The 26967-nt window shown below is 35.7% G+C and overlaps 6 protein-coding genes and 1 pseudogene across 6 annotated transcripts; 2 read left to right on the top strand and 5 right to left on the bottom strand.

Annotated features, from left to right (window-relative positions):
* Positions 1 to 5159: 5159 nt before the first annotated feature.
* LOC147515800 (4,5-DOPA dioxygenase extradiol-like) lies at positions 5160 to 7368 on the bottom strand. The gene is made up of 5 exons (XM_086593052.1): positions 7350 to 7368; positions 6214 to 6314; positions 5640 to 5940; positions 5510 to 5549; positions 5160 to 5366 (listed from the first exon to the last, which is right to left on the bottom strand). Exons 1-5 carry the CDS (start codon positions 7366 to 7368, stop codon positions 5177 to 5179), a joined length of 651 nt encoding a protein of 216 aa, XP_086449178.1. The 3' UTR covers positions 5160 to 5176.
* A 654-nt stretch (positions 7369 to 8022) lies between these two features.
* Positions 8023 to 9741, bottom strand: LOC147515799 (glutamyl-tRNA reductase 1, chloroplastic-like; annotated as a pseudogene).
* A 2505-nt stretch (positions 9742 to 12246) lies between these two features.
* LOC147515798 (BAHD acyltransferase DCR-like) lies at positions 12247 to 15114 on the top strand. Its single transcript, XM_086588599.1, has 2 exons — positions 12247 to 12812; positions 14009 to 15114. The coding sequence occupies exons 1-2, from the start codon at positions 12360 to 12362 to the stop codon at positions 14891 to 14893; spliced, it is 1338 nt and encodes a 445-aa protein (XP_086444725.1). The 5' UTR covers positions 12247 to 12359; the 3' UTR covers positions 14894 to 15114.
* A 2308-nt stretch (positions 15115 to 17422) lies between these two features.
* LOC147515797 (uncharacterized) lies at positions 17423 to 18875 on the top strand. The gene is made up of 3 exons (XM_086594506.1): positions 17423 to 17849; positions 18186 to 18314; positions 18556 to 18875. Exons 1-3 carry the CDS (start codon positions 17517 to 17519, stop codon positions 18721 to 18723), a joined length of 630 nt encoding a protein of 209 aa, XP_086450632.1. The 5' UTR covers positions 17423 to 17516; the 3' UTR covers positions 18724 to 18875.
* A 3572-nt stretch (positions 18876 to 22447) lies between these two features.
* LOC147515796 (ATP-dependent DNA helicase PIF1-like) lies at positions 22448 to 23674 on the bottom strand. The gene is made up of 3 exons (XM_086593051.1): positions 22955 to 23674; positions 22765 to 22861; positions 22448 to 22710 (listed from the first exon to the last, which is right to left on the bottom strand). The coding sequence occupies exons 1-3, from the start codon at positions 23672 to 23674 to the stop codon at positions 22448 to 22450; spliced, it is 1080 nt and encodes a 359-aa protein (XP_086449177.1).
* An 882-nt stretch (positions 23675 to 24556) lies between these two features.
* LOC147515795 (uncharacterized) lies at positions 24557 to 25276 on the bottom strand. The gene has a single exon (XM_086593050.1). The coding sequence runs from the start codon at positions 25274 to 25276 to the stop codon at positions 24557 to 24559; it is 720 nt and encodes a 239-aa protein (XP_086449176.1).
* Positions 25277 to 26028: 752 nt separating this feature from the next.
* On the bottom strand, positions 26029 to 26535 carry LOC147515794 (uncharacterized). Its single transcript, XM_086593049.1, has one exon. The coding sequence runs from the start codon at positions 26533 to 26535 to the stop codon at positions 26029 to 26031; it is 507 nt and encodes a 168-aa protein (XP_086449175.1).
* Between the last annotated feature and the right edge of the window lie 432 nt (positions 26536 to 26967).

Here is a 26967-nt window from a genome sequence, read left to right as displayed (position 1 = left end):
TCTACTACTCAAAGATACTACTATACTGGGAATAGTTCGATCTGCCACTCAAAGATACCACTGGGAATAGGTTTGCTACTCAAATGAACCTCCAAAATTTGCTCTTAATGCCTCTAATATTCAATTTGCAAACTTCAATGGGTGGGGAATCTGTCAGGTGCCAAAATATTATCGTCTCTATTTCCTTCATTGGATAGTTCCTGCATAAATATAATAATAGTGAAAGTCATAGATCCATTAATAAGTAAAAACAAAATGGATCATTGCTAAATCAAGCATATATGCAACCAACACTTCAGCAGAAGAAGCTAAAGCTAAACCAACAACAACATGGGGCAACCAATAGCTATTAAAAAGAGCCCAACATGGGGCAATTGCAAGTAAAGCTTAAGCTATTAAAGGGGTGCAAAAGCGGATATGTTGACAATAAAATCTGAAATTTATACCATATCCGAATCCGAATCCAATCCGATGGATATTAAAACAATTATCCGAATCTGATTTGGGATATCCCGAAACGGACTCGGATAATATCGAAAATAAAAATTAATTAAAATTTTATTTGCTTTGAATAATTCATTTTACCACTATAAAACTAGTATAAATATATATATTTGTCATTTATTATTATTATTTTGTTATTATAGTTTTATATTATTAGTTTATGATTTTATATAATATTTTTATACAATAAAAATAAATAAATAAATTATAATAAAATATTTTTTAAATCGGATCTATCGAATCATTATCCAAACCAATTCGAACAAAAAAATATAATCCGAAAAAATATAAACCATTTGGATATCCAATCATAACCAACCTTTACCATGCAATGATGATAAATCCTATTTAAAATATTTTGAAAATGGATATCCACTTTTAGTCATAACCAACCTTTCACAATGCAATGATGAAAATAAAATATTTTGTCAATCCATTCGTTAGACAATCCAAAAATATAAACCATTAGCTTCCAAACTTCTGACCCAAATATGCAACTCAATTGTATCTGATGAAGAGGGTGTTTTCTTGCCTACCTTTATCTACTTGTTCCGATCTTAGTGTGAGGTAGTCTTCATATGTCACATTCTCAAAATGTTGGTTTCAATTCAACTCACAATCTTTTGTACTTGGATTTAACATAATTAAAAACTGTCAAATGATAACTAAATTCATATACTGTGAGGTATGGTTATGAAGTCCTAATAAGTGCACACAAAGTCACAATACAAAAGACCGAAAACATCCAAGAAACTACAACCTTAATATAAAAATTTATCGAAACTAAAATATCATATTATAAATTATGAGGATTCAAAAATCTGATAAGAAGAGAGGATACTGATCCTCGATACTCGAGTGATGATATCATAAGAAGTAGAAGTTCTACTTGTGCCTTGACTTATACTCTTTTGGTTGTTATTGCATCCTTGACCATGCACTTATGCAACACAATAAACATAGAAAATGAGTCCAACACAAACATTTGGGATTGAGAAATGATACATTCTTATGTATTTAGTCTCCCACTCAACACGTCTTTACAACTACAAAATGCACAAAATGAAGCATACATCTACAGACAAATAAGACATAGTTTTTCAAATATAAATAGTAAAAAATAACTTTTCCACTAACTTACTTGCTTCCATTATAGCTAATTCTTCACTCTTACATTTTCTTGTAACTCAGACACGTTCTCGGTCATGTTGACTGAAAAAGTTTCCATTCAACAATACATAAATTTTCCATTGATTAGTTCAATCTTGCAAAAGAAGCGTTAAAGTCTTTGCACTCTGTAGATTCTTTGTTGTTCTGTGCATAGAAATAAATTTGAACAATTAGAAGAAAATGACGTTAAAATGTACTTGCCTTCACAACTGTCGTTTAATCCCGAGGAATCTTATTCAATAGAAAAGATTTATTCACGTATCAATGGATTTTTCCGAAATCCCATCCCGCCGAAATTTAAATTGAGTGTTAAAGGCATAATTTTCATTACACTCATAAAACTATGCACTAAACCACTATGTAAACTAAATACAAATTAATATTAATTACCTGTTAAAAAAGAGACTTAGAGTGGTGGAGAGAGCATGACGCAGTGGAGAGAACCGAGATACATAAATCATGTTAAGAATTCTTACTGAAGAGAAGAAAATAGTATTGAAAAAGATTACTGAAAAAACAATGTGGAAAAAGCAACAAAATTCACTGACAACAAAGTAATGAGATTTTTTTACCTTAGACTGAGGATTGCGTCGAGAGATCCTTGCACTCAAACGTGAGAGGTGAGAAGAATGGTGTTACCTTACTGGTTAGGAAGAAGAAAGGGTTGTAAGGTATCTTCGTGAGGAAGAGGAAAGAGTGAAAGACGTAGATTTGTTTTTGTTTGTTTTTGTTTTTTTTTTTGTTTTTTTTTTTTTTTTTTTTTTTTTTTTTTTTTTTTTTTCCGGTAACTAAAAGTGATTTGTTTATTGGTAACTAAAAGTGATTTGAAGAAAAAAGATATATTGACCCAGAATTCTTATTTCCTAATTTCGTGGGTATTAGTAAATGTTATAATTACCGTAAGATAGTCTCAAAACTAAAAGTGATTTGAATGAAAAAGAGAGATTGGCCCGATGAAAGATTTTTATTCTTATTTCCTAATTTTGTGGGTATTAGTAAGTGTTATAATTATCGTAAGATACTCTAAAAACTAAAAGTGATTTGAATGAAAAAGAGAGATTGGCCCGATGAAAGATTTTTATTCTTATTTCCTAATTTTGTGGGTATTAGTAAGTGTTATAATTACCGTTAGAATTTAGATGACTTAAGATAAATTTTGGATAAGTTAGATAAGTTATTTAGATAAGTTTCATAAATTCTAGATAAATTAGTAGTAATTTCGGTAACTAAAAGTGATTTGTTTATTGGTAACTAAAAGTGATTTGAAGAAAAAAAAAAAAAATTGGCCCAGGATTTTTATTTCCTAATTTCGTGGGTATTAGTAAATGTTATAATTACCGTCAAATCATCCCAAAACTAAAAGTAATTTGTTTATTAGTAACTAAAAGTGATTTGAATGAAAAAGAGGGATTGGCCCGATGAAAGATTTTTATTCTTATTTCCTAATTTTGTGGGTATTAGTAAGTATTATAATTGCCGTTATAATTTAGATAACTTTAGATAAATTTAGATAGGTTAGAATTTAAATAACTCAAATAAGTTTCATAAATTCTAGATAAGTTAGTAGTAATTTCTTTTAGTACGATTTCATAAAGATTGTTTCTTAATTGGAATCAACTTACTCTTTAATTTGTGCCGGTCTACCGTCCGATATACTGATTGTATTAACTATTAGCCATCCGATGTAGGCTTCACACAAATCACTTAAAAACCAAACTATTTTATTATATAGACTAAAAATTAACCCGTGGCTACGCCACTCGAGTCATAAAGTTATTCATTTTTTTATTAATTAAATTAAAAGCTGCAAAAGAAACATAAAAATCTAATAACTATTATTTACAAAATTAATATTGAGTGCTTATGGAGGGTGTATGCTACTTAGATTGTTTTGGATTAAGATGACCTTTGTTATATAAACATATGCATCAAACTCATTCATTTATCAAAAAATTTAAGAAATCATTACAATACAAAAATAACTCTACAGGTCCACTCTTGGCTACCTAAGAAGCAAGTGTTTTTGAGCAAACATGTTACATGCTCTAAGGGTATGTCTAAAAGAAACGAAGTTCATTACAGAAAGATTTATAACAAAATATATTTGTAAGCACTGGTTTCCACCTCCATGGTGCATTGTCAGCTCCATTCCTACATGCGTCTATAACTTGCTTGGCATCCCCTTCATAAAAAGTACTGCTCCATTGTTTCTGGTGTGAAAATTCCCCTGCTGCATCTAGTAATTTTGCTTATGCAGACGTATAACCTTCTTCTTTCTTGAGCAAGCACCTTGAAAGCTTCCTTCATTGTCCCTTCCAGCCACAGCTAGAGTATCATGATAACCATCACTTTTTAAAGCATCATAAAACTTAATCTTCACCAAACCAAGTGGTGGGCAAATGGTGATGAATATGTTATTGTCTTGCTGCCCCTGCTAAGAAGCTCCAATGCAATCAATTATGCGCTCCCTGCATATGACATATGAAGCATTTATAGATATCTCAAGCAAGATGCCCCTTAAGACTATGATGTGTGTCTTCTTAGTGTATGATAGATTTCAAGAATTGTCGAGTTATGAAATCATTAAGGCAAAATAGCATAGTAAATAAGATTGTGTCAAATTCCAACAACAACATATGTCACTAAATGCAAGAACTCTATTGATAATGGCAAAATAGTAGCAGACACATCTTTTATGGAATTTAAACAGTATATCATCGACCTTTTATATAAATGATAAAATATTATAAACACACAACAATGGTTGTTCTCTACTTTCTCTAACCACTCCCTAATATTGGTTGTGATTTCGACATCATGGCCATGAAAGATGAAAGGAGCTGGTGCTCTCAAATTTCAGAAATCCTTGTTGCAGAGCCAACCATTATAGACATAGAACATTGTATTCCTCCTTTCATCGCAAGTACCAATGAACTCCTTAAAGGTAATATTCATGCTCATGCATTTACCTACTTTCCACCACCATGATACACTTGGTTCTACTCTAAATTTATTTCAGCAGCCAATCATCTGCTTCAAGCTCGTATATTTTACTTGATGCTGAAGTTGATATTTCATTCGTCATGTTAAATGGAATTTAAGCTTTTCAAAATTAGAACCAGTGAACTTATAGTAGCTACTTTCTAAAGGTCAGATTTGAAGCTATTTGTTTTGTCTGTCATCTCAATACTACGAAAAAAAAAATCAAGATAAATGTTTGAAAATGTAAAACTGGTAAAGAAAAATCTTAAATGCTAGCTGGATCAAAATAGATGTTTTCATAAAGAACTTTTATAGAAACCTTCGTCGTCCCATTCCATTTATCTACTTAATTGATTTGATTCTTGTAAGGGGAAAAGTAAAATTGATTTGGAGCATTTTCTCATTGGTTTCTCTAGAAACAAATGAGATGACAATAATTGCATACATATAATCTTTCAAATGTCAATTTTTATTGTCATCAAGAATAAATACGATTTGTCGAAAGTGCATCCGTGAATGATCAATTTGTCGTGAAACGGTAAGAGGCATAAGAAATTGAACCAAAGCTCCAACTATGATGGATCTGTTCCGCCTTAGACTTGCACCCTGCAGCCCCAAGTGCTACATGCAAAGGGTAAAAGTGATCTGGGTGGGGGTGTGCCTTTTTGCCATATGGGGCCTTCTTCTCGTAATGGTTCACATCTTCATATCTGCAAAACAATCATTTCCAAGTTCAACATATAATTATAGAAGTCCCCTTGTTTATGAACATAAGTTACCAACAATGTTTTTCTCTATCTCCATATTTTTTCTAAATAATTAATGGAAAAACTTAGATTTTGAGTGTAGTTACCTTCCGTTTAATAGAGACTCTTTGAGCCATGTATCAAAGACTCTTCACGCTGCGACACGCAGGTGTCCGCTTTTTTTCTCGTGTCCGTCTTGGAGGTTGATGCCCTATGAAGAAACAACATGACCGTTACTCATACCCATTTCTCTTAAGTTGTGTGTAGCACTTCTTGATCCAAATATAAATACCCCTTCTTCTCTAAGAGGAGCCAATGCCTCGCCCATGTTATGGTGATAGGTTCCTTCCTTGTTGGTTTGAATAGAAAGTTGACACACTGGAATGTCGGCATTGGGATACATGAGCATGGTGGGCACCCAAGCACCATGGTCGAGTCTGCGTCCTTTTTCTACATTTACACGTTTAAAGCAGCTCACTATCAACAACTCCTTTACTCTCATTGCTAGGTCTGGTGCACCTGGTGCAGGGTACTTAATCTGGTGTATAAAGAACCCAAGTTAAGGGAAATTCATTAAATATTTTAATTATGATTAAGACTTCAGAAACATAAAATCGTCTACGATTAAAGCATTAAACCAATAGCAGAATTAGGAAAAACCCGAACTAACAGTCTACCTTATCTCACCAGCCATAACTATTCAATTGTACATAAGACAATGAAACCTTTATGAAGAGCAATGTGGCAAAACATAATATTGAATTAAAGGATTGAAAAATAAGTTTGGTCACGGTTCATTGGATTAACGCACCTGAGACATGGATTTATGAAAACCATAAAAATCATAGATGGTGTCATTGGGACCATTTACGACGTTCACTATCGGTTCTGAAGTCTCCCAATGCCCAGATGCTAATTTTTTTAGAGTAAGTAAGACTATTTAGTTTAGAGTAAGTAGGACTCTTAAAAAAAACTGATTTATCACCGTAGGATCATCCCAAAACTGTTTTCTCCCCGACCGCTCAATATAACAACATAAAAAAAACCAAACTGCTTTATTATATAGATAAGATGAATTGAGGGCTGGTTTTTAGTGAGGATAGTCATTTCATAATAGAGAATATTTCTACAAAAAATCAGCCCAAACGAAAATGTTTAACCTTATCAAAAATTGTTTTGAAATTTGAAAAATCTGAACCGTTAGATAATTTTGTAATATTGTAAGCTAATTTTGATACGTCTAAACATCTTCAAATATTCTGATTTCTTCTAAGGATGATATGTATTGTGAGGAGAACATCTCCTCCAAAAATCAATTTCTAATTCATTGTTTTTCATGGTAGAGTTTTTTTAGAGTTCGTACAAGTGGGAGTTCATATATATAACGGGCGGGATTACGTATTGTTGCATTTATTTTGTGTTTTCTCTCATTGATTATACTCACTGATTTTGATATTTGTATAGCTATTGTTAGTCCAGAAAGTCTATTTTCAAAACTATTTGGTAAGTTCTTGGGGAGGCAAGATGAAGTATTAATTGAGTTTCAGGTTTAGATAAAAAAAAAATGCAAGTACAGTTGGCTTGAGAGGTTAAGACGAAGGGTTTTGCTCAGCAACTCATAAAGAATCCTATGAATTGAGTCCTTATTTGATCAATTGCATGATGGGGAATAACCGGAAAATAAACGGAAAATATTACTACATTCATCGGAAAATTAATGCAACTAACAATTGCTGGGAAGCGATTGACGGCTTAGGCATCAAATCTCTTGAAGCTGTGATCCCCTCTAGGGGGAGCATAGGGAGTTTCACTTCACTAGTGCAGTTGATGGTTTATATATGGGCCAATGGGACTCTGCGTGAATCCGACTGGCCTTATTTCTCTAGTGTGGGAACTAACTAGGTTGCAACTTGCAACTACACCGTCTTGTTTTTGGTAAACAAATACATGTCATCTGAGGACTCATATTTATTTTTGGGTGGTGTTATATAAACCCACCATTTTAGCCACAACACCCACTTAAAGTGCTTGTTTTGTTTGGACAAGATTGTCTCTGTATATTGTTGATCAACACCCACGTATATTCACTCACCTCATTTCACGTTTTAATTTTTCAATCAAGGGATATTTTTATGCTAACAAATATAACAACTAATTAAATATGATTAGAGTTTTATATAGCTTTCAATCTAAACAAATATTCATTATAGTATGAATTTTACAATGAATGAATCATGCAATAAGTTAATTTTGTGTAAATGGATTATTGTTTTGTTGGATAAATTGAATTCGTGGAAGTCTTTGAGCAATTTCCATTAAGATTGGTAGTTATGTTCAATCAACCAAACAATGGGTACTTCTTGTTGTTGAAGAATTAAATCCCTTTTCTATAGGAATAAAAAATTTAAGCAAATGATGGAACACCACTCCAACTAACAATGAAAAGTGAAACAATTATTACCTTAATTTAACAAATTGGAGAAAGAATATATTCAATTTGACTTTCTTTGTTTTCATTTGGGGTTTTATAAATATTAATTTTTTTTTTGGTTGGATTACCCCCAAAAAAAGAGGGTCAATAACAGTTGCCTTTGACTGGTCAAAACCCACTGGTTCGAAATTAGCCATTGACACTGTTCAAAGCCCACAACTCAAAGCCCAAATTCGAAATTTCCACCTCAGTTTTTATGGTGGGAAGAGTCTCCAAAGAGTCCCTTTGATCAGTAATAATAAACCCATTGCTTTTCAATTCCGATCCTCCCCTAACTTCTTTAAGATCGTCAACGTTTAGACACGTGTTTTTCAGAGACACAGGAACCGACATTTTCGGGACAGAGATATCAACAAAAAGCAGTGAACCACCATTTATTGAACCCACAGGGGAAGGGTCTCAACATTCTCTTTCGTGAATAATAGGGTCTCCTGATGCTGTGCTTGTGGAAACAACATCAGATTCACCTGGCGCATGCAAGCATCTCGGTGAGAGGCTTGTAGATTATCTCAAACTCCCGGATGGCTTTTCAGATCTTTTTGTCCCCACCCCTTTGAGTGTTAAAATTTCCCCATCTTTCTCCAACAACCAACACTCTAGCGGTGGCAGAGGAATTCTGAGGAATTAAAACAAGTTCAATAGCAGCTGAGCTGACAGAAACTGCCCCAGATGCAATGTTGGTCTCTGTTCGAACCCGCTTACCAACAGTGATTGCATGCTTAAACAAACCACTGATGTTCCTTCCAAATCCGTTGACTCCTTCTCCAGACATGATGACTTGTTTAACCTGAGCAAGGATTTGTCCTTCTCCTAGTACGAGAGAGTCAAGCCCGGCTGAAACTTCAAATAAGTGTTGTGTGGCATCGCCGTCACGCAACATAAATAGATGATGGCGAAGCTCTGAAGCAGGAATTCCACTTGTCTGCAAAGAAAAGCAAAATGGGGTTTAACAACAGAGATGATTTAAGTTTTGAAATAGTATTTAATGCTCATAAATCGGTGCTTTGCACTTCTTAGAGAATTCCAAATACCAATTAACACACAGAATTAAATGAAGAAATAGGGAAGCACCTTTGCCATCCATTCAGTCAATTCTCTAACACCACGATGCCAAGATGAATCTCCATTCTGTTACAGGTACTGAGAACAGCTTCTTCTATATGGTTCAAGCCACAAAAGCTCTCCAATGGCAAGCCATTCACCTGGGATACCAAGTTTTTCACGCATTTCCACTGGCGTTGTGTGAATACTCAGGCCTAAGACTATGATGCTCTCTTTTTTAGTATACCCTGACAGATACGAACAAATAAAAATAAATTAGTACCAATATATATAGGTAAATGCAGTGATCAAAAGTTTTCACATTTGATCAGGCAATTTAGTTGATGATATATAAAACAAGTAGACGTAGTTATAGAATTGAACGATACCAATGTAAAAAAAATATAGAAAACACATACGATCAGCGCCTGAAGCTTTGAGCTGTTCAAGAGCAGAGAGACTAGAAACTCTATTATTGTTATTATCCGACACAGCTTCACACCTGGTGACACCTCCTCTACGAACAAGGAATGTTCTTTTGGGTTTGCAAATTATTCTGAATTGAGAAGAATTAGAATAAGAAGATTCCATCATCGTCTTGACAGCTGCCATTGATGTGGCAAAACCAGTAGCTGTTGATGTTGCCATTGTTGGTTCCAAGAGAGAGAGAAATGGAAATGAGTTTTTTGAAGATGGAGAAGTGGGTTAGGTGTGATGAATATGATATTTGTGATCAGGAAACAAGAAACGTGAGGATCCGTCCTCTTCTTCAGTTGGATCCCATTTTTGGACTCAAAGTGATATTTGATTTTTATTTTTGAGCTAACCTGAGCTCAATTACAATATGACAATGGCTAATTTCGAATTTGGGCTTTGAGTTGTGGGTTTTGAACAGTGTTAATGGCTAATTTCGTAAATTTATGATAGTCAACTGACGGCAACTGTTAGTTGACTCCTATTTGCAACTAGTGGTGGGGTATATCAATATAACCCTTAATTTTTTTTTTGGCAAAAAAAAGAAAAACTCTTTAACCCACTAGCCAAAGAATTTCCACCCACTTTATCAATAAACCCATCAACCCAAGTTGATTTTTTTTTTTTTTTTTTTTTTGTGCACGACTCTAATTTCCCCGTCTGGGAGGTAATGCTAGCTAACCCTTTTAAAAAAAACTCTAGAGTGCCCTATCCTCCATAGGCCATAGTACTTATGTTTAGCCAAATGAGGTGTTTTACAATTGAATTGTTAGTAGTGTTAAAGAAGAACCGTTATAAAAAGTGTCTCTTTACCAATATATACACGATCTTATAAGTACATACTTAATTTAAATTAAAATAATATAAAATATTTTCTAGAAAATGAATTTCTAATTTGTAATATTTTTTGTAATATTATCTTAACATAAAGATCATCTCCACAAAATTTAAATTTATTTGGAAATCTCTAACCTAGCTAAAAATTGTTGTCGCCTTTAAAAAAATCCAACGGTCTAGAAATATCGATGTTTTACAATCATCTTTTGTTTATGTTAGAAGTTTCCAAATAATATAAAATGGAAATGATCTTTATGATTAAAGTCATATCCACAAAAAATTAGAATTGATTTTATTTTCTATGTGAAGTTTTACTGTATTTATTTTAACTTAAAATAATATGTATTTCTAAGATCATAACTATTAAAGGTCTAAAAGGTCTAATAATAAGCCTGTTTGTAGTAAAATGAACAAATGAAAGTTAAAAAATGGTTTTACTTCATTAATCATTATATGCGGCTAGATAGGACCCATTTCATTTATGCATGCCAAATAAGCTGGTACAAAACCTTATGATGTGCATAAGTAACCAACCATAAAGTATAATTTTGCTGTTAAAGTTAGGTGATGATGAAGCTTTTTTGATGATATATTTAATACTAGTATATAAAAGAGATAATTTAGGAATTTGAAGTTCGACCAATATTTTGATCTCATCTCACATGATAATTGATAGCTAGAGCCTAGAGGAGAAAATAAAGACGTCACCAATTATTGAAGAAAAAAAATAAAGACATCACCAAATTTGGTATAAATAGAAGAACACTTGTAACAGCAAATAAGATCTACCATGCAAATATGATCCACCATTAAAAGGATAATGAAACATATATAGAACCCCAAAGCACGTTGTAAATGATAATATGACTGTATGTAGAAGAACCATTGAACTATTAAAGTAGTGCCCACGCCCGAGATTCAGTAGAGGACAGGTTTATGATGGTATTAATCCATTCAATTAGTCTATCATTTTGTTTTCGTTAAGGTTTCAATTAGTCCACTAGCAGGCAAGGCATAATACATCCCGCCTCACGAAAGACTAAGGAGTAAAGACGCATCAAATTGACACAACAGTTCACGAAATTACGGTCCTGACTCCTGACTGATGATAGTATGATACTAACACAAAATAACAAACAACCCATACCCAGAACCATTATTCATTTGTCAGCAATTAGGAAGAAGATTGAATCTGAGAAATTGACATCCATTGAACAGTTATATTATACTATAGCAGTAATGAACGAGCTAACAGTTGTATGGGTCATCGTCTCAGTGTGTTTTTTGTACACAAGTAGGGATATTATTAAAATCTAGAAAACAGTTACAGGGAGGTGAGTTTGTTACTAGCCATTAAAACTAAGGTCATCGTCTCAGTCTTAATTAATCCAAACAACACTTTTGTGCCATCTAATTTGACAATACTTTTAGCTTGGTGTCAGGACTAAAATGTGTGTTGTCATAGAATTATAATCAATTGCCAAGGTTTCTTCATATTTTGATGATTTGATAATAAGATCTTATGATGCATGAGGAATGAGGATGTTTTTATTCCAGTGCAAATTTGAAAAACTTCATTAATGGGCATAAGAATCTAATTTCACAGTTTCAAATTTTCAAATTTCAACTTTACTTAGTCCAGTGATAAACTAAAAAGTGCACAAATATGAGTCAAGCGCCCAAGCTCGGGTGAGAAAACAGTGTGTGAAACTGTGAAAGGAACTGCATTTGCTTTCTCCTGAAAAAATGTTATCAATTAATTAAGTGCGCTTCTAACCAGCAAAATAAGGCAAATGTTCTCGTGACACGTTCAGTTCTTCCATTAATGAAGAATCTAGTACGTGGTCATTGGTGAATGTTTATTCAATTGATAAATTTCAGATTACTTCTCCGGCTTTGAGACATATCTATTTTAGAGAACTCCTAACAAAGATCAGACAACCATAAATGTTGACATTTATTGGGACCCAACTGTGACATGAATTGCATTAAAGAAACCCAACTACTTCTCATGTACACGACTATTAATTCTCCATCACCATCTTGCGTTCTCAATTCAGTTTTTGCTTCTCAACTAAGATTTTTAGTGCTGCTCTGTGTTTGAATCATCAAGAATGGCACCTGCTGAACTTGGCAAAGAAGAGGGAGTTGATAAGGTGAAAGTCATTAACAAGACTAATGTGGTACCCAATAAGCAACTAGGAAAGAAAGAATGTCATTTGGTCACATTTGATCTTCCCTATGTGACCTTTTACTATAACCAAAAGTTGTTACTTTACAAGGGTGCTGATTTTGAAGATGCGGTGGCGAAATTGAAGGAAGGATTAGGGGTTGTTTTGGAAGAATTTTATCCCTTGGCAGGAAAATTAGGGAAAGATGAGGAGGGAGTATTGAGGGTGGAATATGAGGATGAGAATGCGGGGGTGGAGGTCGCAGAGGCGGTTGCCGAAGATGTCGATATAGCTGAACTGGCAAAGGAGGATGCTTCAAGCATATTGCAACAGATCATTCCCTGCACCAATGTCATGAACTTAGAGGGACTTCATCGGCCACTGTTGGCCGTGCAGGTCAGTTCCTATAATTTATAACTAAAGTAAGAGATCTCCTGAAGTAATTCATAATAGCATAATCACATAGTAAAACGTGGTTTGTGCTTAGTCTCATTAATTTGTGAGAGTTAGATAATTCACAGTATGTTTCTGCTTATTTGTAGAATTTGCAACTAGAGAATCGACGTTTGAAACTTTGAATAGAGTATAGCTGGTGTGTGCATTAAAATCTACACGTAAGTGTCAACATTGGTTGATACTGTGGGATATATTCAACAACCACCACTACAAGTTGGTATATGTACCACTGAGTTTGTGTAGTGTTACTAACTGTGCGAGCTAGGATACTTAGTATTATTACTTGTGTTAACCTGCGTGGCTTCGTTGATAAAGACCACCCTTTTACGATGTATGTCTGATTAGATGGTCACTGAACTCAATTTAGAGAAGTGGCTCACTCTTGTACCCCTTCCCAAATCTTAAGTTTTAGTGAAGACATTTTCGGTAGAGAGGTTTCAACTTGCCAACTGCGTTTTGTCGGAATCAAAGTTAGTTAAAATTTAAATACAAGGATTTTTTTTTTCCATAATCAATACCCCTTCATCAAATGCGATATACAATCAAGTCAAATGTTTTGATTTGGATACAATCTAAATATAGCAAAGAGTGTGTTTTCTTTTTTTTTTGATAATCAATATAGCAAAGAGTATATGTGCTTACTCAATATGTTTGCGCCCCATTTATGGAGTTCACTAAAGCAGATGCAAACCAGAACCAGAAAGCAATCCAAGTCAGTAAAATGCATGGCAGGTAACAAAACATTATAATGCTCTGAGCAAATTGTTAACAAAAGATAGTTACTGGAAGTCTGGAATCCATGAGAAATTTAAGGGAAATCCAACTTTCTTGATCCATATCTGTAACATAAAGTCATAATGCTTGTTTCCCAATTTATTGTGAGAAAAAGGCAGGGCCTAACACTTTACACAAGTCTTTTAAACCACGATTGCATGTCGTGACCTCCCACCCATCACCGAATACATTAACTATCAGTTTAAATCAGATCTCAAAGACTCAAACTGTACTTTTTTTGGACGATACTGTACTGGGTCATATTGATGTTAGTTTTCTGTGTGTTTATTCGCAAATCACTATTGTGCTGACTGCTAACAGTGCTAACTGCTAAGTGCTAACCTGTGGAACTTTATATATAGATCACCAAACTGAAAGATGGACTTGCAATTGGGTGTGCATTCAACCACGCTATCCTTGATGGAAATTCCACGTGGCACTTCATGAGTTCATGGGCTGAAATCTGCCGTGGGTCAACCACCATATCGGTCCCACCATTTCACGACCGTGCCAAAGCAAGAAACACTCGCGTGAAACTGGATCTACCAGAATCAGCTGAAGCCCACGAGAAGTCCATCGAATCCAACGGTGAAGCCAAGCCGGCCCCACGTCTTAGAGAGAAGATCTTCCGATTTTCAGAAACTGCAGTCAGCAAAATCAAGTCAGAAGTCAACTCAAACATAACCACCAAAACATTCACCACTTTCCAATCATTGGGAGTCCACTTGTGGCGTTGTGTGTCACGTGCACGCCAACTTAAAAATGAGGACTACACCGTTTTTGCTGTGTTCATGGATTGCCGAAAAAGGGTTGATCCGCCAATGCCAAATAGTTATTTTGGTAACTTAATTCAGGCTGTATTCACTGTGACTGCAGCTGGTTTATTGTTGGCCAATCCACCTGAGTTCGGCGCGACAATGTTGCAAAATGTGATCGAGTCCCATGACGCGAAGGCTATAAATAAGCGCAGCGAAGACTGGGAGAGTGCACCAAAATTGTTTCGATACAGCGATGCAGGAATTAATCCTGTAGCTATTGGGAGTTCGCCCAGGTTTCGTGTTTATGATGTCGATTTTGGATTTGGGAAGCCAGAAGCTGTTAGGAGTGGCTCAAATAACAAGTTTGATGGCATGGTTTATTTGTACCAAGGCTTAGGCGGAGGGAAAGGTATTGATGTGGAGATAACTTTGGAGGCTGAGGCTATGGAGCGATTGGAGAAGGATAAGGCGTTTCTTATGGAAGTTTAGGATTTTTACTAGACTAAATATGTTTGTTTGTGTGTGACTTGTCCTCTAGTACTTCTTTCAGCCATTAGTTGTATTTGTGTCCTGCGTGGTTTTGATTTTGAAAGTTAGAAGTACATGAATTGTATGTGTTGATGTTTTTTTTTTATGTGTTGATGTATTTTTTAATATGTAAGTTGATCATATGGGCCTGGGTTCCTTATGGAATGGGCATCCTTTTCTCTTGGTTGTTTTTTTATTTGGTCTTTCTTATCTAGTAACGCTGAGTCCAATATGTGAAGGATCAACTATTACAAAAGAAAAACCAATTTCCATCTTCTTTATCTCAGCTAAACGAATTGGCAGTGCATTTTTCTCTTCAACACAGTTCATTGTTTTAACAATTTTCACTTGGGAGTGTGTAGCGTTCTTCCTCAATTGATATCTAATGCAGGGTTCAATGGAGAATAGTTGATTAGTTGTTGTATTCTAGAGGTTGTGCACTCTCTACTACAATTTGTTTAAGAGAATATATGGAGGCGCGAAACAAACTTAAAAAAAGCGACATTTTTTCATTAGAATGGAAGTATATACTATTTCATTAGAATGCCATTTAGATTAAAAAATGCTGGAGCCATTTATTAAAGGTCAGTAGAAAAGATGTTTAAAAAGCTCATCAAGCGAATTGTCGAGGTCTATATCAACGATATGGTCATAAAGTCTATGAAAGCTGAAGATCATGTGAAGAACCTCGACACTGTATTCCGAATATTGCGAGAGTTTAATATGAAGCTTAACTCAGACAAATGTACCTTCGGGGTCAGCTATGACAAATTTTTGGGATATATTGTTACAAAGTGAGGCATCGATGCAAATCATGATCAGATACGAGCGCTTCAGCAAATGTCATCACCAACGACTAGAAAACATATACAAAGGCTGACTGGAAGAATAGCTGCGCTTAACAGGTTCATCTTCAGAACTTCATATCGATGTAAGCCACTTTTTAAGTTGTTTAAAAAGAATATTAAATTTTGTTGGAATGAAGAATGTGAATAAGTATTTCTAAATTAAATAAATATCTACAAGAAATGTCGACGCTTACTAAGCCAGATGAGGGAGAAACTTTGCTTCTCTATTTGGCTGTATCAGAATTTGTTATAAGTTCAGTGTTAGTAAAAGTTGAAAATGGTGTTGAAAGACTCGTATATTTTCAAAGTAAAACAATGCTCGAGGTAGAAACATGGTATTTAATACTGGAGAAATATGCTTTGACACTTTTATTCTCATCTCAAAGGCTGAAGCCGTATTTCCAATCACACTCTGTGATTGTAATGATGAATCTCCCATTAAAGCAGACTCTGGCAAAAACTGCCAAATCTAGAAGAATGTCGAAATGGTCAATACTAATAAACGAATTTTGTGTCGAATACCAAAACCGAGTATCGAAGAAAAGTCAGGTACTGGCCGATTTCTTGGTTGATTTTCCATGTGAGGATGCTAGTTGGGGCATGGAAGAGGAGGAGTTCTAATTTGAGGATATTATCGATTAAGATGATCCTTGGGATGGAACAAATGGTTAGAAATTATTTGTAGATGGATCATCTGGGAGTAAGGGATGTGATATCGGGGTTGTATTGGTTAAACCCGAAAATCAAAGGCTCGAAACAGCAATAACATTAGGCTTCAATGCATCAAACAATGAGGCTGAGTACGAAGCTTTAATCGCCGGACTGGAGATGGGCAAATCGCTTAAGGTGGAAGAATTATCAATTTTCAGTGACTCGATGCTCGTAATCAGTCATTAAATGGAGGATATTCGGTGATAACATGGTGGATTACTTGAGTTTTATAAAAACTAAGTTGAAGGACTTCGGAAAAATAAGGTTTTAGCACCTCAATAGAAATGAAAACAGGCATGCAGATGCCCTAGCTTATGTGGCAGCAATGTTAGAAAATACCGAGGGTCGCACTTTGCACATCGGTGTCTAGAAAAGACCAAGTATCGATGTCGACAAACCAGATGTTATGGAAATCGATACATTGGGAGCGTCATGGATGGAAACATATCTATCATACTTATTTGAGGAAAAAATGACAGAAGACAATTATTCGATTTGACAAATCATATTTTGGCGAAAATGATTACCTACCATTGGATTGGATTGGGTTCTATTTTGTTTGATAGAAAAGAAGATTGGATTGGGTTCTATTTTGTTAGATAGAAAAGAAGAAGAAAGATCAATCATGATACCAGTTTTTAGTAAGTGAGCTGTCGTCAGCAAGAAATAAAATAAAAAAACACTTGCACACTTTCCACCCCATTCCCAGAACCTATATATACCTCCAGTCTCCACCTAATTTTGAGTACCTACTTAAAAATTGTGCTGATGTGGCCTCCTAAAATCGCAGATTAATGGTTTTAGATTAGATTAGGTTTTTTGGGCCCACATTTTCTTATTTTGTTAGATACAACAGAAGAAGAAAGATGGATCGTGATACCAGTTTTTAGTAAGTGAGCTGTCGTCAGCAAGAAATAAAATAAAAAAACACTCGCACACTTTCCACCCCATTCCCAGAACCTATATATACCTCCAGTCTCCACCTAATTCAAACATCTCAAACAGTAAAAATAAAAATAAAGAAAATGAGAATGCAAAGAAGCACTTCCACTTCTTTAATCCCACTCCTCATTCTACTCATTTTTATTGTCTATGAAAATGGTGTGTTCGTTAGATTTGCACAAGGTGGCAAGAAAAAAGTTCACATTCCAGACGAACTCGATGATGTTGTAGACGATGAAGAAGATGAAGATTGGAAAAAATGGGGCAAAGAATTTAAAAACGAAAAATATGATCCTCCGTCTTTAGATCCTTCCGGAATGGATCCATTGGCATTTCAAGCTGAGTTGATGAAACGACATTCTGGGCCTTCTTTTGGCTTTGTTAAGCTTCTAATCGGTGACGTTAAGCGACCCCGGGTAATCATTTCTTGTTTTCTTGAATTAGTTTCTGATTTAGATGTGTAGGTTTTGTTTTAATCTAGATTCGTTGACTTTGTGATAGAATTTACAAATAAAAGGCATCTCTTTTTGGATAAATTAGTAACTATAGAATAATAATGTAAACCCCTTGTTAATTTAATATGTATATCATCTTTGGTTTATCGAATGAAGGTCAATTCTTACCCGAGATAGATAGCTGTCACTGTGCTGTGCTGAATAATAATAACCGTAAGTAGAAAACACATGGCCCTTTGATGTACTAGGAAGTAGGAACTGATTGTAGTCATTAGATTTGTAATATGTGGTTTCCAGGATAAGGTGGCCGAGATTGCTATGAAATGGACAAAAGTCCTCAAGACGGGGTCAATCGAGGTGAAGTTCCTGGCAGTTGATTTGAGCACTATCATGTTCACCATGGAAAAGGGGAAGGACATAACTGAGGTATGCTTCAGTTTATATCTCTGATATTCAGTAGTTTAAGTTACCTAAACTTTGATAGTGAAGAAGCTAGATCACCAATGTGCTAAAGATGAGTGTAAAAGATCTGTTTGATGACTTGAAAGCCATAGTATAATTTCCTTCATAATGACTCTTAGTCTGACGTGTATAGGTCCCTTAACGCTTTCTTCTGTGTAAATAATGCCATGTGAATTAAACCATTTCATTGCTCCTGTTTGTGCAGTTAATAGAATTCGTGTTGAACCAACCAGAAACATCTGAGTTAAAGGTCGGTGATCAGATTCATAGAAAACCAGAAGATTCTCCTGTAGAGGAAGATAATCGCAGTGGTCAGACAGCTGAGGATCCAAGTCCACTGAAGGAGCAGAAGCATCCAAAGGATGAGCTCTGAAAATCTGTGTGGTACTTTGGTAGATACTCAATTGAATCAGAGAACTCGCATAAAGTTCTTACTTAAACATGATAGATGTGAGAAAATTCGTTCTGGACTTTATGGCATAAACCAAGGCTTTTAGAATTGCTATGGAATGATTAATCAGTGTACCTGTTGTAGCAAGCTGAATGACTGCAGCATGCGTTCTGTATGAATTTAACCTTAGCATTTTAGAGTTTACAGGCAAGAAAGTAAGGGAACAACTTATCCCACCTCCCTGACATCTGATCAGCTTCATGTCCATCAATAAACCCTCCATTTTCATATTTCTCATATCTGTATCAAGAGTACCTTACGGGTATAGGCTATAGATCAAGTTTGTTCCCCAGGTTGCACTGCTGGGGCTTTCAAATCGGATGGCCTTTACTTGCTAAGAGTTTATATTGGCCTTGTTTTACTGGCACGACATTGCCAATGCACCTTGTCAAGTGTTCATTGAAATGCACGACAATTCATACAAATTTCAGGTGTTCGGTGTGTAAATTGGGCATTCCCTGAGACTGTCATGTTCTACAACAATTCATACAAATTTGTGTTTGCTGCATAACTTGATTCACATTTAGTGTGTGTTGGCCATCCCCCTGGAGACTGTCATGTTACTATGTTAGATTTATTTGCTCCAGAAAAAGGTCATAAGCCCATAAGGGCATCAAATCACAATTTTCTAGGAAACACCGTTCCGACGGACATCAAGGAACAGGTTCCTGTCTGGCAAAGTTGGATTGTAGACATAAGCGTACTCTGTAGTATTTCGGTATTTCCAACAAATCTTTTCAGTGTTCAGTATTTGCTCCATCTTCTCCAACACGGGGATTGGTGTTCTCTGCCTTTGAAACATAAGTAAAAACCATAATTTGGAATCACATGAAAACAATCTTGTAACCTTTTCTAGGCCCCTGTAATACAATAGCCAGTCCATTATCCAGTAGGCTTACTGTTTTAGTGTCTTGTTACCTTTTTATGAGGCCCACTGTAAAACCTCCATTTGCTAAACACCTCTGTGCCTGTCTCTCTCTCAGTTGGTGTCCTTCCATGTTCAATCCCACCATACACTGAAATCTTGAGAGGAATAATGTGATGTTTCATTTTCTTTTTTTGGATGCGTAGTTGGCTACTGGCTAGTTGTACCTTGCACTCGCGGATATCTAGAATTCAAATTGAAATCATTTTGGATCCCTCCCCCCTAAGGCTCTAACGCAGTACGACGACCTTGGGTGCATCAATCACGTGGGCTATTTCTAAGTTTAATCATTTCTCAAACTAGTCTCGGTGGAACTGTGGTTCAACAATTATTATTTTTTTTTTCGATAATCCATCAACAAATTAAATACTTTTTTTTATAAGACCAACGGTCGTACTATACTAAATATACGATGTGTACGCTAACTAAATTAAAAATGTTGAACAATTTTAGAGCACGTACTCAACTCCATGGACCTTGCTGCCGATTCGGTCATACCAATTCAACTCTGAGATGCGTTTAAAATAAGAGTTGAGATTCGAATTGCTTCTTTAGCACTCGCCTTAGTGTAATTTCCGCTTTTTTAATGAGGATGCCACGTTGCCATGAGGGCAACTATGGAACATTTAACCACGAGACATTCCAATATCTATTAGAGCATTTGAATGCAAGTTACTTTTTTTCACCTCCACTAAGTACTATTTATCTTTTTTGCTATATTTGTGGTGAAAAAACAATAAAAATGGTTGCCCAATGCAGAGGTGATTTTAAACTTCGGACAGAATGTTTGAATGTAAAAATCGAAAAAATAGTCAGACGGAATTAAATATCCAGGCCAGGAAAAAAAACAAAAAAACACGCGGGACGGAATGTTTTGAATGTTACATTCCGTTTGGGAAAAAAAAAAAAATATAAAAAAATATAAAAAAAAAACGAGGCGGAATAAAAGATTCCGTCCGAAGCTCACAACTCAGTGATAATCTCGATAGTAAGAACATTCCCAATACAAGTCACTATGATGAGAAATTAAAAGTTTTCACTTTTGAATATCGAAAAACCCTTGACCAATGCAATGGTGACAAAGTTGGTGACTTGTAACTAAGTCACAACGAGGGTAGCACGTGCTATTGAGATTTTCACTGAGTTGTGAGCTTCTGACGAAATATTTTATTCTGTCTCATGTGTGTGTGTGTGTTTTTTTTTAATTTCCAGTTTTTTTTTACGAACGGAATGTCATTCCGTCTCGCGTGTTTTTTCGGTTTTTTTTTTAACTTCATACGGGATGTTTCATTCCGTCCGGCGCGTTTTTTTGATTTTTACATTCAGATGGAATCAAACATTCCATATGAGATTTAAAGTCACCTCTGCATTAGACAATATTTTATTGTTTTTCACCATTTTTCACCACAAAGATAACAAAAAAGAAAAATAGTCCTACGTAGAGGTGAAAAAAAATTGATTGCATTGGGAATGCTCTAATTACTACACTTATTGTGACTTAGTTACAAGTCACCCTCACTATCACATTTGCATTGGGCAAGTGTTTTCTGGTTCACAAAAGTGAAAACTCTCAATTTCCCCTCAGAGTGACTTGCATTGGGAATGCTTTTACTGTTGGATAATGACAAAGATATAGTGGTGGTATGATACTATGATTGGCTTTCAATACAAGTAATTATAGAATCAAGTTGTGGTAGATGAAAATTAAAGAGAGAAAAAAAAAAGACATCGATGTTGCTTGTCAATATTCGTTGTATGAGCTACCAAGGCCCAATTAATCATCGACCGATATATCTGATCCCTAAAAACCGATATATATCGGTATATATTGATATATCAAAGATATATCGGAAATATCAATATTCTTGGTAAAATAGTCAAAATATTAACATACTATAAATTAACCCGTGGCTACGCCACTTGAGCCATAATGTTATTCATTTTTTTATTAATTAAATTAAAAACTGCAAAAGAAACACAAAAATCTAATAACTATTATTTACAAAATTAATATTGAGTGCTTATGGAGGGTGTATGCTACTTAGATTGTTTTAGATTATGATGACCTTTGTTATATAAACATATGCATCAAATTCATTCATTTATCATAAAATTTAAGAAGTCATTATCCTATCAAATATTGTTTTTTTATCTAAAAATATTGTTGTCTAGAAACCAAAAACAAATTCCTCTATCTAGCAAAATGTTATGACATAACAAACAATACTTCACACTCGTTGTTAGTTGATCTAGATTCAAATCCTCACATACAATGAAGGGTTCCTTATTTCCTAACCATATGTATAAAAAGAAATTGAGAAATAAACATCAAAGCTCAAAAAAGTTATGAAATGCACCTTCTCCAAACTAAAGCAGGACTTCAAGATACACGATATTAGTTGCGTGGTTTGAAGAATCAGGAGGGAGGATGACACTGATTTGTTTTGAAGAAGTGCATCTTGATAACGCCACATATAATTGGCCATGGTTAAACACCTGGTTTCGCAAATCAATACCAACGTTCTAATGTGATCTGCCCTTGTGATTTATTTATCGTCATTGCAAAATGACAATCGAATCGAAACCGTCAGATCCGGTCATTTGAAATGGTATTTCATTGGTCGGCGTTAATGATATTCTCGGGATAAAGCATACATTCCCTCGCTTTTTCTCCGGTTAAGATTAGAACTTGCACCACGCGTGGCTTTGTGCACACAATCATCAAAAAGCGTCGTTACAAAGTCCATCTGTTGGTGCTATATTTCTCAACAACATTACTGGGCATCCCTTCTTGAGAGTAAGCTTGAATGGAGGCAACCCAGAAGGATCGAGTGAGTTCAAGTACTCTGTCGGATAGCTATTTGCATTTCCACTATCAACAATACTGGCAGCGCCTAACTTGTCAACACCTAAGCAAACAATTTCTTCCCCAGGAAACATATCTAGTGTCGTAGCATTTATAGTGCTAACGTCATCGCTGCGTGCTGAAAAGATAGTCCGCTCAGTCAAATAATTTGGGTGACTTCATCTTCGCTCACTTAGATCGGGATATACATTATTTAGCAAGTCATGAAGATTGCTACAATTTTGAATCTCTGGCGGCAATTGAATACTTTCTTCTGGTTTCATTCCAACCTAAAAATTTCAAGAGCATATGAGATGAGTGATTGTGTATAATTTAAAATGGTCAGCAAAAAACATTATTTTTTTCAAGAAATTAAGTAATACCTTCATCAAGAAATTGGAGAACAACACATTATCTGGCAAGTCACTGTCTAATCTCATATTTTGCACCAAAGATAAAACATTGACATGTTTCCATAGCAAAGACCTTCTCAGTGATGCACCTACAATATCCTCACGTTCACCTTGTGGTACAACTGGCAGAATTTGTCGGAAGTCATTGCCTAGAACAACAGTGATTCCACCAAATGGTCTTTCATTGTTACAAACATCTCGGAGTGAACGGTTGACTGCTTCAATACAAAACCTATGCTGCATCGAGACTTCATCCCAAATTATCAGTTTTGTTTCTTTAAACAAACCTGCTTGGAGCGAATCCTTTTTGAAGCCGCACATAGAGTTCTCCAACACATCAAAAGGAATAGAAAAAGTTGAATGAGCTGTTCTACCACCATCTAATAAAAGCGACGCAATACCAGATGAGGCAACTGCAATCACAATATGTCCTAGATGACGACATTTAGCTGCAATTGTATTATACACAAATGTATTTCCTGTACCTACAACTCCATTTAAGAAGAAAATTCCCCCTGCATTTTGCATAACTGAATCAACCACGGTATCAAACGTATGGCATTGCTCATTGTTAAGACGATCAATGTTACGGTTGATTTGTTCATCTTGTAAATCAAACTGGAGTTGGCGTTGCTCCCAAATTAGTCTATTTCCAATCCCTTTGTTCCATTTTTTGAGTGGTCGGGGCATCGGGGGAAAGTCTTCTAGAGTTTTGTTTTTAGATTCCATGAGGAACTGCTCCAATAGATGCAACCCGTAATTTGTCACATGCAGGAAAATTGTGTATTAATAATATAATATAGGCTACATGAAGGAGGCATTAATATAATATCTGTCACCTGCTCTTTTGATGGATTATGAATGTTGAAGATAGTTCATAATTTGTGCGCTAGGTCGTCACATATACTTATTGAGAATCTATCCCACAACAGATGTGGTTGCACTGGATTGCATTCCAACAGAATAATGCCGAACAATCTCCTTAGTTGATATCCAGTATTTATTATCGCCGCTTCTTCTAAACAATGTATCCACTCTCCATCATCTTCAAGAAGTCCACGTGCAACACACGCATCCTTGAATGTTGGATGAGAAATACCTTCAAAGTTGCGAAGATCCTCAAATGATGTTGGGCCCTTTACGATGGTCAATAGTAGACGCAAGTAAAACCTTTCTCCCTCGTTGGGCTTGGCAAAATACATCTTGCCAATAGCATAACCACTGCTTCTTTTAGTCCATACCTTTTCTGTTTTGTGCCAAACAAAGTGCTCGGGGAATTCTTGGTAAGTATAGGCCCGAGCATCTGGATTTGAAGCACAACAGTCGAAGAATGAAGTGAGACTCGACTTTTGTCATTTCGCCCTCTCAAGAATATTCTCCATCGGTTCCTTAGGGTTGAACACAACATGATGCATACCTGACAACAAATCATAACTTAACAGTATGGCATTCCAGTATAACTTAATAGTATATTGATGAAAATTGTTTAATCAAGTGTTAAATACCTGGCAAGTGAAGAGATAACCTTACAACAGTTGGAAACTCTTCATGTAAGGAAAACCTAAATAGCCGTCAAGCTGCTTCTGGTAGTCCAATATATCTGGCATCAATGTACTGTTTAATCTCATTTCCGCCGTCCAACACCATTGTTGTTCTGTCATTGCCCTTGTAGATGTACTTGTGGATGTACTTAACACATTGCAATCCCGCACACACTTCGACATTAATGTGACAATTAAACATCCTCACCAATTGTGGATTATATGGGATAACGTTCCTATTGTCAACCTCTTTGTCTTTCACCATATAGACACGTCCCGTGTTGCAGCGCATATAAAGTGGATAACTGTCTTTTTGTATGGTTGTCGCGTCTGTAAACTCATGTGGAAAATGCTTTGTGCACTTGCCATTTTCCATACACGGTGAGTTCATATTTTTAACACCACACGGTCCATGGATCATACAACTCTTTATTGTATCAAAGAGCAAGGGATCCTTATCTGGGTCGGGAAATTCTGCAGATATAATTCGATCAATTTGGGATGCGGTACTAATTTTATCTTCATACTTGAGGAAAAAGAGTGCATGCATGTGCGGGAGACCACGCTTCTGAAATTCAATGGTGTACACATGAGCTACTTCACGACCAAACACATTTTTCTTCTTGATAAATTTCATTAAAGCTCTTCTCTTCAGTTCGAAAACACGGGCAAGAATATCAGGTCGATCAAACGCATTTTGGTTCTCCAAAAAGGCTTCTTGCACTTCTGGCCAGTGAGGATTAGCCGTCATCGTAAGGAATATATCTGGATGCTTATTGTAACGTGTTATAGCCATCGAGTCTTGAAAGATCTCATACATGTACCTTGGACTTCCAATGAATGATGATGACAAAATAAACCACTGACCAACCTGATCGGGTCCGTCCCAACTAAATCATCAAAATCATGTCAAACTCATGTACACTTCAGCACGAAGATCCTTTTGGTGGGTATAATGATAGTATAGCCGATTTTGCTCAGTAGAAGCCCAAGCATCACACAAAAACTCCTGAAATAATTTTCCACCACGGAGTATTGCTGAATATTTAGTATGACGTTCGAACAAACGATATGCATAGAACACCATCTGAGTCAATCGCCTCGAATCGTCATCATTGACATCATAAAGTTTCATTTCGGTTGACCATCCAAGCTCACCTCGAGGGAAAAACAAAGGATAATGCAGGGGTAGATAAGCGGGATTACATTCATCAATCCGCTTCAGTGCATTGCCTGATCTATAATGAAGAATGATATCCCTTGTGCTTCTAATTTCAGTTCCATCCCCAAGTATAACAACTGCAATTTCATTTGCTGAAGGAAGATTGTATCGCCGTCGGTCAGTAGATGTATTATAATGGAGATAAGTTGCCACGTCATTTTTCGGGTGTGTCGAAAGCACTCAATATATCATATGCTTTATGAAAATTTTTCAGCAAATCTATTATAATCCGGACGGTGTACTCGAATGATATCTAAAACATCACGTCTCAATTTTGGATTTCAGCGATGACGCACATCAAGGGCACTGGCTGGGTCATAAACATATAGTTGAGCATAAATCGGATCTTTCTCAGGTTCTGGTAGTAATGATCCAATTTGATGGCGTAATTCACCATGAACGGTGAATGGAATAGGACCGCTACCGCTAAATATTCGGTCATCCGGTTGACAACCGAGACTGGTAAATGCATTAGCCAAGTTATACTGACGAAGATGTTGTCTAAATGACCTGGCTTTGGCGTCACTACCATCATATAGATCTTGAATCGCAGGAGGCAATGGACTAAGTAGAGAAAGACTGACTTTTCCTTGTTTGCAACACATCCCAAAAAAAGGTCTTTTGACTGATGTATTTGCTAGCCTTTCATCTTTCCAGTGCAGAGCTTTACAAAAGGAGCATTCCACATCCATCTTTCCCAGATAATGGCGGACATTGTTGTGCATATTAGTAGGTTCTGCCATATTGACACCAGCTGTAAGAGGCTGAAAATAATTATCCACATCCATTTCGCTTTGGGTGTCACTAACATGTAGGAAAAAAAATCCTAATGAGTTAGGAATGGAATTTGTTTTTTACTGAAAACAATGTTATAGAAAACACAATGAAATTCAACTTACATATATGAAGACATTGATACTGGAATATTATGGAGGTCTGCTTCTAAGTTCCTTCTAGTTCGCTTGTTCATTCTACCACTTATGCGCTCTTTTTCTATTCTATTGCGTTGGGCCAACTTGTGTCGAGAAGTATGAGAAGGTGTATAAGCATTGGTCGGACTAACACTAAGATCATCCACTTCCATTTCGTTTTGGGTGTCACTAACATGTAGAAAAAAAAATTCATAATGGGCTAGGAACGGAAATATTTTTGACTGAAAACAATGCTATAGAAAACACACAAAGAAATGAAACTTACATATGGGAAGACATGGACACAGG

The sequence above is a fragment of the Coptis chinensis genome, chromosome 2 (assembly GCF_015680905.1).
Source record: "Coptis chinensis isolate HL-2020 chromosome 2, ASM1568090v1, whole genome shotgun sequence".
Taxonomy (NCBI): Eukaryota; Viridiplantae; Streptophyta; class Magnoliopsida; order Ranunculales; family Ranunculaceae; genus Coptis; species Coptis chinensis.
Note: the sequence above shows the minus strand (reverse complement) of the source record. Positions and strands in the feature narration are given on the sequence as shown.

Bases quoted from the DNA above. Each gene is read 5' to 3' on its own strand.
- LOC147515800 (XM_086593052.1), bottom strand. The intron at 5,941-6,213 runs GTGCGTTAATCC...TTTATACACCAG, and splicing joins TTCATAAATCCATGTCTCAG to ATTAAGTACCCTGCACCAGG. The intron at 5,550-5,639 runs GTAACGGTCATG...CAGCGTGAAGAG, and splicing joins CTTAAGAGAAATGGGTATGA to TCTTTGATACATGGCTCAAA.
- LOC147515798 (XM_086588599.1), top strand. From the start codon at position 12,360: ATGGCACCTGCTGAACTTGGCAAAGAAGAGGGAGTTGATAAGGTGAAA. The intron at 12,813-14,008 runs GTCAGTTCCTAT...CTTTATATATAG, and splicing joins GGCCACTGTTGGCCGTGCAG to ATCACCAAACTGAAAGATGG.
- LOC147515797 (XM_086594506.1), top strand. From the start codon at position 17,517: ATGAGAATGCAAAGAAGCACTTCCACTTCTTTAATCCCACTCCTCATT. The intron at 17,850-18,185 runs GTAATCATTTCT...TGTGGTTTCCAG, and splicing joins GTGACGTTAAGCGACCCCGG to GATAAGGTGGCCGAGATTGC. The intron at 18,315-18,555 runs GTATGCTTCAGT...CTGTTTGTGCAG, and splicing joins AGGGGAAGGACATAACTGAG to TTAATAGAATTCGTGTTGAA.
- LOC147515796 (XM_086593051.1), bottom strand. From the start codon at position 23,674: ATGCCCCGACCACTCAAAAAATGGAACAAAGGGATTGGAAATAGACTA. The intron at 22,862-22,954 runs GTATTACTTAAT...TGAAATTTTTAG, and splicing joins TCTCCAATTTCTTGATGAAG to GTTGGAATGAAACCAGAAGA. The intron at 22,711-22,764 runs GTGAGCGAAGAT...CTATCTTTTCAG, and splicing joins TAATGTATATCCCGATCTAA to CACGCAGCGATGACGTTAGC.
- LOC147515795 (XM_086593050.1), bottom strand. From the start codon at position 25,276: ATGACGGCTAATCCTCACTGGCCAGAAGTGCAAGAAGCCTTTTTGGAG.
- LOC147515794 (XM_086593049.1), bottom strand. From the start codon at position 26,535: ATGGATGTGGATAATTATTTTCAGCCTCTTACAGCTGGTGTCAATATG.